Genomic DNA, 11,860 nt, shown 5'->3' with positions numbered 1-11,860 from the left:
TACCAGACCCGATTTAATGAGGGTCTAAATTAGTAAGAACTAACTTTTTATGAAAAGATTTGGAGAGTGCTTGGCATGACAGGAGAAGCCCATATATTTCTCCCAGGGACAAATGCGGGTTATTCACCAGCTGTCCCACTAAGTCTCCTCACGCGCCCTGGCACAGCTCTGAGATTTGAGGCATTCGGCTCAGCGATGAGTTTTACGTGGCCACCGCTGGCCGGAGGGTGACGGGACCGCCGGGTGCGTGGCCTTTGTGCTGGCGGAGAGCTCTTGGCACACGGCTCCGGTCCTACCCAGTCGGCGGGAGCCCGGCGTTCACTCCGCACAGCGGACAGCCCCCTCCTCGCACCATCCCTCCTGCCACTCTTTGCCCGGAGTGGAGACGGCGCGGCCGGTAGCTCAGGGAGGGCCCGGGCACCGCTCCCGCCCCTTCCCGCGGCCCCCTTTCCTCCCCCGGCGCGAGAGCGGGGCGCTCCGGGCGCGGCAGACCCCGGCGGCGGCTCCCGCGGCGGGCGGGGCGGTGCGAGGCGCGGTGCGGCCCGGCCCGGCGGCGCCCGCGGGGGAGCGCGGCTGCGGCAGCCCCCGCCTGCCACGGGGCACGGCCCTGCTGGACGAGGGGAGTGGGCGGCGGTCCCGGCCCGGGCGCTCCGCACCTCTGCCGAGTTTGGCCGGCCCAGAAGGGCAGCCGAGAGTTCAGCATGCAGGAAGTTTTGAGGCAGCTCGGAGAGTAGCGCGGCGGAGGTGACCGCCGCTTTGCGTGCTCTAAGGTTTTGCGCCTTTTTTTTTTTTTCTTTTTTTTGCGGGCACTGTGCGTTTTTTCCCCCCTTGCCTCCAACTCTCACAAACACACAAGCAACCCGCAACAATCATAAAGTCCGGTAAGGGGGAAGAGAACGCGAGCGAGGGAAGCACCCTCGGCGGGAGAGGAGAGCCCGTTTCTTCGCAGAGACACGGTCCCGCTCGCAGCTGGTCCCAATGCAACTGCTCATCCTCCTCCTGCTCTACGCCGTCGTCTGTGCGAACTTCTGCAGCCGTCAGGGCACCACCGCCCCTGCCCAGAGCGGATCTATAAAAGCCCTGCGGGCTTCCAACATCAGGCGAGATGGTAGGTGTCCTGCTGCTTTTTTTATTCCCAAGGGCTGCTTTTGCAGGGGTAGTCCTTAAGCGCGCCTCGGGGCTGCCGCTCCCTGTCCCGGGAGCGAGGGCCGCGTGCCCAGAGGGGACTGGGGTCGGTCCGGGCGGGGTCCCGTCCCGGGGGGCTCAGCCAGGTCGTGGGGTCGGTCTCCGGGGTGCGGTCCCTGCGGCCGGTCCGGGAACGTGTGGCCAGGTGTCAGGAGGAAGGTGTGGGCTGAGGGTGCGACTCTGCCCGGCAGCTGCACCTCCGGGCGGTCCCAAATTCATCGGGGCAACTCCGAGGAGGTCTCCTGGGAGTCGGAGGTACCCCCGGCGCCCCGTCTGGGCTTCGGGGAGCGCCTTGCCCCTGACAACGCGGAGTGCTCGGTCCCGGCTGCCCAGGCGGGCCCCGCCGGGCGTCCCTCGACACCCCTGGGCCCGTGTCCTCCGTGTGCCTGTGATGTGCCGGCAGCGGGACAGAGCGGGACAAAGCGGCGGCTCCGCGGCGTCTCCGGCCGTTCGGGCGCCGCTGCGGGGGCTGTCAGGGGCGGCGTGTCGGGGCCGCTGCCGTCGCTATGGGGCTCTTCAGCGGGAGCGGGATCGACTCCCGGCCCCGCCACAGCCTCGCCGCCTTCCACTCCTGTAAGGGCTGTCGGCGTGCTGCTCGCCGGGTTAGGGAACTTCCTCCAGCCGAGGGTCTGAGCCCAGGACTTGGTGTTCCCCCGGAGCGGCTGGGCACTGCCCCACCAGGACTGGCCTCGTCCCTTGTGATGGCCGGGGATGGTGCGCACCCATCAGGGCGGCAGCGGGCTCTGGGACACCGCCTGCCCCTTAAGGGAGGGTGTTCTCAGCCTGAGCGGCTGTGCGGTTCCCTCCGGGAGCTGCCGGCAGGGGATGTCCTGGACAGCCGCGGTGCTGCCCAGGGTCCGCGGCGCAGCAGTGCGGGACGCAGGTGCCTCCAGGAAACGTGGTCGTGTGCCGTGGTCCCACAGAGAGTGAAGAGGGAGACTGCATAAAAATAGTACTGCTGAAATTCACCTCGAGAATCCATGACTTTCAGTTCGGGAAGAGTGATGGGCCTTTGGCCAGGGACCAGCCTGGAATGTTCCAGCCTCACGTGGGAGAGCTTGCTTTTGCACGTTGCCATGTACTTTAGACGGTGAAATGCAGGATGTTCTCCGTGCAAATGAACAGTTAACGTCTTCCAGTTGACAGCAGTCATATATTTTATAAACCCTTTTCAAAAACCCAGGCCCTTGAGCCATTTCCAAGACTGTATTTGCCAGTGTTTATTTTCCAGCATGTATACAATGCATGTAATGGGTATACAGTTGATTTAAGAAGATGTTTTTGTTTAAAGTTTGGAGCCATATTGAACTTAATAATATTTTTTATGCCTTTCCTTGTCACTGAAAGAAGACTTAAGAGAAGATGGAAGATTTTTTTGTCTTATAACGGAAATGTTGAGTCATGAAGCAGGACAGAATTGCAGTTCTTTCTGGTACAAGAGTTTAATCTCATTAAAGAAAAAAGTATGTGTTTGTAATAAAAGTACATATTTGTTAATTCTGTTTTTTAAAAATTATTCTGTGTTTTATCAAGCTTCATGACTTAGCCTGCCACCATCATAGAAGAACTGAGACCATCTCTGAAGTAAGCTAAGCAAGCTTCCATCCAACTCAAACTTCAAACAAGTTTTTCCATTGAAAACTTATATACTTAGCGGATCAAAATGTCAATTATTCTGATCATCTCTGTATAGTCAGTGAAGAAATCATTAACCCCTAACATAAATAAAATTTTCATATTAATGGCAGTATGATGGGTGTTTTACTTCTCAGAAAACTTCCTGTGGTGAAATTGCTTCTTGCAGTGATTAAGAGAACAAGCCTTTGAAATTATTAGTTAATTGCTGTCTTTCTAGTTGTGATAATTTAACAATTTGATTAAGCTTTGCACATTTAAAATTACCCGAAGCAACTTGTAGTGGTTGATCTTTGTGGAAGGTGGCAGATCTATGTGCATTTACATCTTACCTTTCATCTTTGCTGGGACATATGCTAGTGAGTCTTGTAGCCTACATTGAATGTGCTCATGCTAAAGTCAGACATTTCTGCAATTCTTGAGTGGATGTTATGAATGTACTGAAGAGGTCACAGACTTCGATGAAGACTATGTGCAGACCCCTAGCATGCTGCAGCTTTGCTCTCTCCCTCTGCCTGGGAATCCTGTTGCTTTTTCTCTGCAAAGGACCATGTCTTCTGGTGTGGCCAGTGAAGCTGGTATGGGATTGCAACATTTAATGCAGATCAGCTGCTGATCCCCCCTGATTTTACTTGAATAAAACTGTTACTTGAATTCTTTCACTGAGGGTCTATATTTGTTCAACCAAAGATTTTGAGCAGTATTCCAAATATTGCATGCAAGTGATGGGCTCACAAGCAAATGCTTAGAGAACAGTTTGCTGTAGGCCACTAATAGTATTTATGTCTTTTATAATTCGCAGTGGTGTTTTTGTGTTGTTTTGGTCTGAAGCAATGATATGGAACAGCATAAAAGATGTGAATTGCATTGCTGAGTCAGACAGTATTTTTTGCTTTGTAAATATTTGCAGATATGACAATATAGAATGGGATCTGAGAGCATGCAATACATTGGGGTAAATGTGTTACAACAGTCTCTCTCAAAACACACAGCGAAGAGAAAAAGTAGTTTAATATTATGTTCTGGGTTGATGATCATGATTATTAGATTTTGAAATTAAAAGAGATACTTAAGAGGAAACAAGGCCCATTCAGCTTCAAAAAAATATCTTCGGAAGTCCAAGACCACCTGCACATTTTATTAAAAGAAAAAAACCCCTTTGAGTTCCAGTTCCAAGCAGGATAAACTAGTGATACTGCACACACAGAGTTTAATATGGAGGCTTGGTCTTGCTTCTGGCCAAAACAAACCTTTGCAGTGTGCATGATTCAATATTGCCTTTCTTCTTTCAGACTAAAAGAAGCTGGCCTATTTGTAATTGCTCTTACTTAAGACTGAAGTTGATCTGATAAGAAATCTATGGATGAGGGCAGCACATATAAAAATTGCTACTTAATGACTACCAAACCTAACCAGACTGTACTTTCTGCTGAAGATATTAAGAATATAAATAACTTGCTTACAAGACATCCTCTTGTCCTAGTTGAAGGACGGTCATTGATGACTCAGCAGTTCTGTGTAGCACTAATCAATTTTTTAAAGTGTCCTGGAGGTGCCAGCGACATTTATAGCACAAGTACTGGTATTCACTTAGAGTGTTTATTAATGCTATTAACTTAAGTACTTTGAAGTTCATCAGAATAACAGAGAGGTCTTCCAGATGCTTCCATTGTTCTATTTTGATTCAGTTTCCCAGTTTGCAGTGTGCAGGTAATACTGCCTAATTACAAGAAGTCTGATATTTTGTTTTTCCTATTTCAGTTGTTTATGTGTACTTGGAGTTGAAAAGTAAAAGATAAAAAATGCTAAATAATATTACTTACTATATAATGTCTAACTGAAACATCACATTATTTTTCTTACCAGTTATTGAACAAACATGTGCGTAGTATAGGGAATTATGCCTAGTCTGTATCTTCAGATCTTCAGACTAAGCATCACTATACATACTTTAAACTTCAAACTCCAGAGTTCAAAGAAGAGACAGAACAGAACAGACAGCATAGTGTCAGGTCATTTCAGTATGTAAACAACTGAAAGCCATGAAATCAGTATCTTCTGATGTGGATTTGAAACCATAACATCAGATGACTTGAGATAAGATTCCATCCTCTTGTGGTTTTCATTACGAATCCAAAAAAAACTGGAATTTCCAAACTTTGCTTTGCTTGTGCACCACCAAAATACAAAGAAAAAACTCTAGAATTCTGGGGAAATGCCAACAGATTTTGGCTCTTTAAGGTCTGGTTCAAATGGATGTATACCATTAACTGTACTCTCTTCTTCCCTGTATTCGCTGATGCCTAATCATGGGAAAAAGTATACCGTGATTTGGGCAGTATTCTCTCACCAGACAAATGTTAATTATCTGTTTTGTGGAGAAAATTGTGTTGTTTTCTGGTTGGTTTTTTAAAGAGGGCAGGTTTAGATTAGATGCTTTAAGGCCCCTTCCAACCCAAGCCACCTTATGATTTTACGGCATTAGGAGAAATTCTTTACTGTGGATGTAGTGGGGCCATGGCAAAAGTTGCCCAGAGAGGTCTGTTCAAGGGGTTTCATCAAGCTTATCTAGTGCAAAGTGTCCCTGCTCATGGCAGAGGGATTGGAACTAGATGACCCTCAAGGTTCCTTTCAACCCAAACCATTCCATGATTCTGTGATTTTATGTTTCCACGATTCTATGAAATGTCTCTGGTATCACTAATGGTATAGAATATCACTTTTGGAATGCACTTACTGAGTTCTTTTTTAATAGGCTTTTGTACATTTTTTAGAGGACACTGGTAACGTAAAATTGTGTCAACTGTAAAATAGACAAAAAAATCAGTTTTTGTAGGCTTTATTTCCCTGTTTTCTAGGTTGTGTATAGAAATATGTATTTCAGGCTTCATTGGTTAAAAAAAAACCCCAAACATTACTAATTTCCCTGCAGTAATGCACTTTGGTCTACAATTATCTGACTTTGATGATGTCTCTTATCTATATAATTAACAGTTTGCACTGAAATATCAAAGCATACTGCATGCGAGTTCCAACCCTGACTCAGCAGCAAGCAGCATAGAAGAATTCTCTAAAGAACTTGAAATATATTTTATCAGGCAGATGTATATCATAGTGTAAGTCACTATAAATTCTTCAGACATCCTCTTGAAACTTCTTGGTCTTAATTCAGGGGTTTTTTTAAGTATTACTATGAAACTGTATTAGGCCAGCTAATTCTTAAAGGATTGGAAGAGAAAACTTGATAGTTGAATTGCTTTGATTTCTAGAAACTGAACAGTGCTGAAAATCTAAAATAATGGTGGGAGTTCTGTTGTGCCACAGAGATGTTGTGTTTCATGAAACAGCTAGGAATAGGAATAAATAGAAAATTCACAGGGGATCATTAGTGAAGTAATATTCATCATGTGATTAACTTTGACCATCTTCATAATTCTGCTAAAGTCAAGGGGTTCAAGTCATACAGGACAGTGTAATAAGAAAGCTTGAATAGCTTATATGTAAATGAGATGAGTAAAAACAAGTATATATCTTTTATGAACCAAGTGTATCAAGTATTTTCAAAATTGGGAATGGTAGAATTTAGGTTACAAAAGACTTCCAAGATCATCAAGCCCAGATGTTTACTCAGCACTTACATAATTGGCCTAGGGCCATCAAGCCAGCTTGTCCAGATCCCTCTGCAGAGCCTTCCTACCCTGCAGCAAGCCAACACTCCTGCCCAATTTGGTTTTATCTGCAGGCTCGCTCCTCTCATCCTGGACATCAATAAAGACCGTGAACAGGACTGGTCTCAGTACCGAGCTCCATTCAGCACCACTCTCTGGACTTGGACAATAGGGCAGTCTTCTATACAGGAAATAGTGCACCTCTCCAAGCCATGAGCATCTGATTTCTGCAGGATAATTCTGTGGGATATGGTGTCAGAAGCTTTACTAAAGTGTCTTGGAATTGGCTGAGATAATTTTCCCCACATCAGCTCTCACAGTGCTGTGGTTTGCACTGGTAGTTAGAAAGGTGTTGATAACACAGCAGTTGTGGTATTGCTGAGCAGTGCTGGCACAGCATCAGGGCTGTCTCTCTAACATTCTGCCCCTCTTAAGTGGCTGGGAGTGGGAAAAGTCCTGGGAGGGGATGCAACCAGGCCCAAATTAACCAAAGGAGTATTCCATACCATATGACATCAGCCCAGATATAAAAGCTAAAGGAGGGAGGAGGAATGGGGCATTTGTTATTTTATAGTGTTTGCCTTCCGGAGCAATCACTACATGTGCTTCAACTTTGCTTCCTGGGAAGTGGCTGGATATCACCCCCTGATGGAAAGTAGAGAATAAACTTTTTTCTCTTTGTTTATACACATGAAATTTTTGCTTTTTTCTTGGGTTTGGTTTGTTTTTTGGTTTTTTTTTTTTTTTGGTTTAGTGAAGTGCCTTACATCAAGCTAAAAGTTGTTTTCCATCTTACTTTCTCTCCCTTGTCCGACTGAGAAGGGTTGGCTTGATGTGCACTTGGTGTCCAGTTGAGGTAAACCCACTACATAAAGGCCAGACAGATAGCATCTACAGCCCTTCCTTCATCAACTGAATGGGTCACCTGGTCACAGAAGGAGATCAAGTTGGTCAGTCAGGACCTGCCTTTCCTACAGCTGTGCTGACTGGGCCTGATCCCCCGGTTGTCATGCATGTTCTGCATGATGACGCTGTTGATGAGCTGTGCCATGACTTTCCCCTGCACTGAGGTCAGGCTGACAGGCATGTATTTCCCTGTATCCTCCTTCTGGCCGTTCTTGTAGATGGACGTCACATTTGCTGACCTCCAATTAACTGGACCTTCCAAATTTGCTAGGACTGTTGGTAAATGGTGGAATGTGGCTTGTTGAGCACTTCTGCCAGCTCTCAGGACCCTTGGGTGGATCCCATCTGTCCCCATAGACTTGTGTCTGTGTGGTGTAGTAAGCCACTGACCATTTCCTTTTGGATTGTGGGGTCTTCATTCTGCTTTCTGTCTCTCTCCCAGCACAGGAGGCTGGATACCCAAAGCAAACTGGCCTTACTACAAAGACTGAGGCAAAGAAAGCATACGTAACTTTGGCTTTTCTAAAGGCTTTCTTCCTATATTTTTGTCAGTTGTACTTAGTCTATGAAAATAAGAAAGTATATATATCATAGGCATGAGTCTTTTGTACATGCATTTGCAGAGTAAATATAATTTTTATCTTTAGAATACCACCTAATATAGCAAAATATATATTCACCTATCACAGAATCAAAAAATATGTTTAGTTGGAAAGGACTAAGAATGATCATTGAGTCCAGCTCAGTTATTTTAATTCTTGAAAGTTTTTAGGATGTTCTCAACCCCAAAGAAGGGCTACCCTGGCTTGCTCTGGCTTTTGTGCACCTGCAAGGATTTGACATCAGGATACTAAAGGAGTTCTAAGAAACACCATGAAGGCTCTGTGTTGGCATTCTCTGTAGTAAGACTTTGCCCAGTAATGCAGGGAAATTTGGTAATCTTTATCAAGGTATATTCAAGATCTGCCTCCAAAATTCTGCTATTGTATTTGTTACTTATTATTTAATAATATTTATGTATTTATTATTATTATTTATGATTACAATATACCACATTTTGGATAAAAGAGGGCACTTATACCACTGCTTCTGGTGAGGTTCTCTTGGCTAAAATACTAGATTGCTAGAGTTGTTTGGTAGTTTGTTTCAAATCAGTCTCCTGTTTACAAAGCTAAGGAAGTGTCCTGTTTAGTGTGAAACTGGAGACACTCTCTTGGGAGTCTGGGTTTTGCTCTAATATTTTTGGTAGTGAATAAATCCTCCGTGATCATAAGCTTCCTATTATGCTTGAGTAATCTTCAGTTTCATGTTTCCTTTTTGATCTGTGTCCCACACTGTGAAGGCCAACATCCCATGTTTCTGCTTTGTTAATTAGAGCTCTGCGTATTTGGAGATGGTGTAGAGGGACACACTTTTACCTTCTGTTCAAATTCATGCCAATGTGTTTTAGCCCTGCTGTGTCTTGGGATTTGATGCTGAGACTGTAAAACCATTAAATAAGCACTAGGTCCATGAAAAGCTTGAAAAATAGCCATCTTGACTTTTGTTGCACTAAAATCAATGACAAAACTTCCATCAGCACTTCTTGTGGCAAGGCCTGGCACACTGCTGACATGAATTAATACAGGATAAAATAAAATGCGTAGGAATTCAGTGATGAGTTTGTAATACAATCAAAGATTTGTAGAAATGTTTAATTTGTAAAAGACCCTAAGATTGAGGCCACATAGGACTGCAAAGCCCACTACTAAACCATATCCCTTAGTGTCACATCTGCACATCTTTTAAATACCTCTAGGTGTAGTGACTCTAACACTTCCCTGGGTAGCCTGTTCCAGTGAATAAATCTTTCCTAATATCCAATCAAAATCTCACTTGGTGTTGCTTAATGACACTTACTCTTGTCCTATTGCTTGTTACTTGGGAGATCAAGCCCCACCTGGCTACACCCTCCTTTCAGGGAGTTGGAGAGAGTGATAAGGTCCCCCTGACCTTCCTCTTCTCCAGGCTTCCCCAGTTCCCTTGGTCACTCCTCATCAGATTTGTGCTCCAGATCCTTCCTGAGCTTTGTTTCTTTTTGGGTGTGCCTCAGCACCTCATTTTCTTTCTTGTAGTGAGAGGCTTGTGTACAGTACTCAAAGTTAGGATGTTCGGTTATTGTCCATACACTGAGACAAACCAAACAAATGCTTTGCACTGATAGAGATGGAGGGGTAACTGATGTAGTTACAGACTGTGCAGCAAAAATGCAGAACAAAGCCTTGTATTCAAATGTCCAGTTTCTTTTTCTCCTGTACTGACTACCTTATGTGTCACCCACAGGATATCCTACAAGTGATTTCAGCTGCAGTACACTTCCAAACAAGACCGTAAGGAAACCTGTCCATATTTTTCAGTGTCTTGCATTGTTTCTGTTTGTTTTTAAAGAGACTCCAAATGTAATATGCAGGAGTTTCTGTTATTGTTTCTTTTTGGATCAGTTGCAAAAGATTTTTCTCATAGTTGAATGTATTTCTAATCTGATGTGACTCACAAAAAAGTGGATTGAGGATTAAGCAGAGACCCAGACTGGCTAGGAAGAAGGAATAAAAATAGATACAGAGAATGTTGATCACCGGAATACTGTGGAATATAGAAACACTTTACATACTGTTCTGCCCTTAATTTTTCAGCCAATTTTCTTGAAAGATAAATCCTTTGCCTTAGCAAACCAGTGGCAGTAACACTGAGTGAGAACAGCAAGTAGGTGGTGATAATGCCTTGGCATTCTTTGTGGTGATGGACCAACACAGCTTCTTAATCATGATACCACAGCAGGGATAATCACTGATGGGAGTGATTTCATTCATACATCCAGATGTCAGTAAAAGTGCTTAAGACCTTCTTGCAGAAGCCTAGAGGGAATTTTCTGCTTTGAAATTGATAGAAAACCCCAAAGTTATCCACTGTTTCCCTTTGTGGATTAGGCTGTAAGTCTGTTCCCTTGCTCCATTGGCCACATTCACATTGCTTTGTTAGATTTCTGAGTGTTTGGCAGTTCACATAGGGGGATGCTGGTTTCCTTCGTCGCTGGCCATATGGTGTGACCTGGGGTTCCCAAACCCCCAGGCATGTATGTATCACTGCTACTCTAGTGAGATGTCTTTGAAATTGTGACAAGGGGAAAAGGATTATTTGGGTTTTTTTTTTTTTTCATCCTCCTAATGGAAGAAAATTGTTCTGTACCTGGATAGACTTGTCTTTATTTGTGTTTGGAATTAATACTTGTCACCCAGAAGAGCCTATTGACATGATATTCATTTCTCACCAGTTCCGGACATTTATAAGATCCTGGAAAATCAAGCTCTTATTTTAAACAAAACACAGGATTCTAGGATCATATATAGTAGTGATCTGGCTGCTTCTAGTATGTTTGTAGTCTGCTGTTACATAATTAGCCTGTGAAAAAGTTTGAACCTCCAGAGTCAGTTCTCTGCCCATGCAGACAGCCTGTTTACAGTATACTCAGGGTGTCTTGAGTGGCACCTCTGAGAAATGGCTGCAGTGACAACACCATCTTTGCAGAACCCTTGGGTAAAGTTAAAGTATATTGAGTCTGTTCTTGGACCTGCATAGCAAAGCAGATCTCCATATATACAGCCTTGCTTCCCAACAGACTTCAAGAAATGAGGAATTCTCTTGGCCATGTGACAACACAAGCATCACTCCAGAAATAAACTTGTTTGCACCGCAGGGGAACCTCATGTTATACTCTAGAATGCATCTGAAGAATGATCCTGTACCTGTGTTGTTCCCACACTGGCAAGTTAAAGAGGATGAAATGGATCAGTATGGCTCTTCAGCCTGCTCTTTCCCCAGTCTCCTCGCCGGTCACAGCACACACAGTAAGCCTTTCCTGGGCAGTATACATGCATTTGACAATATTTTCCTGCAGGCAATATCACTATATGTAAATACCTTTCGTTTCAATGTCAGGTTTGAGCCCTGGCAGCTTGGAGAGGCAGAAGTGCCACCCACAGGCACGGTTCCATGTGAGCAAAACCTGGAGATCCTTACCAGGGTGCAGCCATCCTTAAAATGCTGTAGCCTTGCTGTCTGTGCTGTCCTACCTCCTGTCTACTTTCCTGCTCAGAGCTGCCACTGTTTTTGCAGACTGAGAGCCATGTGCCATACGTGAGGTAAAATAACAGGGCACATGAATAGCCAGTTTTGGGGAACAAAGAATTACACAAAATGACAGTGTCATGTCCTGTATAAAAATCAAATATCTTGGTTTTCACATGCTTGCCTGAATACGACTTCAGTGGCATGGGAGTTAAATAGCAGTCTCTTCTCTAAAGAAACCCTAGAACAAAACAGAGAAAGCTATTCTCGTTTTGTTACTTTGCACTTTTGTTCCCTGGGTTTGGTTTCATCTAGTGTATAAGGATTTAGAGGAAGGTCACGAAGAAGAAATCACAATGACT

The 11,860-nt window shown here is 44.5% G+C and overlaps 1 protein-coding gene across 4 annotated transcripts in view; it reads left to right on the top strand.

Moving 5' to 3' along the window:
• The first annotated feature begins 305 nt into the window (after positions 1 to 305).
• Positions 306 to 11,860, top strand: part of PDGFD (platelet derived growth factor D) — a 136,208-nt gene continuing 124,653 nt past the window's right edge. Inside the window, exon 1 of one of the 4 annotated variants that reach the window (XM_030269982.4) lies at positions 306 to 1,108. In XM_030269982.4, the coding sequence (XP_030125842.1) occupies positions 979 to 1,108 (130 nt within the window). In that variant the 5' untranslated portion in view covers positions 306 to 978. The remainder of the gene's footprint in view (positions 1,109 to 11,860) is intronic. The other 3 variants (XM_030269976.4, XM_030269996.4, XM_002199896.7) reach the window with 3 other exon arrangements.

The sequence above is a fragment of the Taeniopygia guttata genome, chromosome 1 (genome assembly GCF_048771995.1).
Source record: "Taeniopygia guttata chromosome 1, bTaeGut7.mat, whole genome shotgun sequence".
In the NCBI taxonomy this organism is placed as follows: domain Eukaryota; kingdom Metazoa; phylum Chordata; class Aves; order Passeriformes; family Estrildidae; genus Taeniopygia; species Taeniopygia guttata.
Note: the sequence above shows the minus strand (reverse complement) of the source record. Positions and strands in the feature narration are given on the sequence as shown.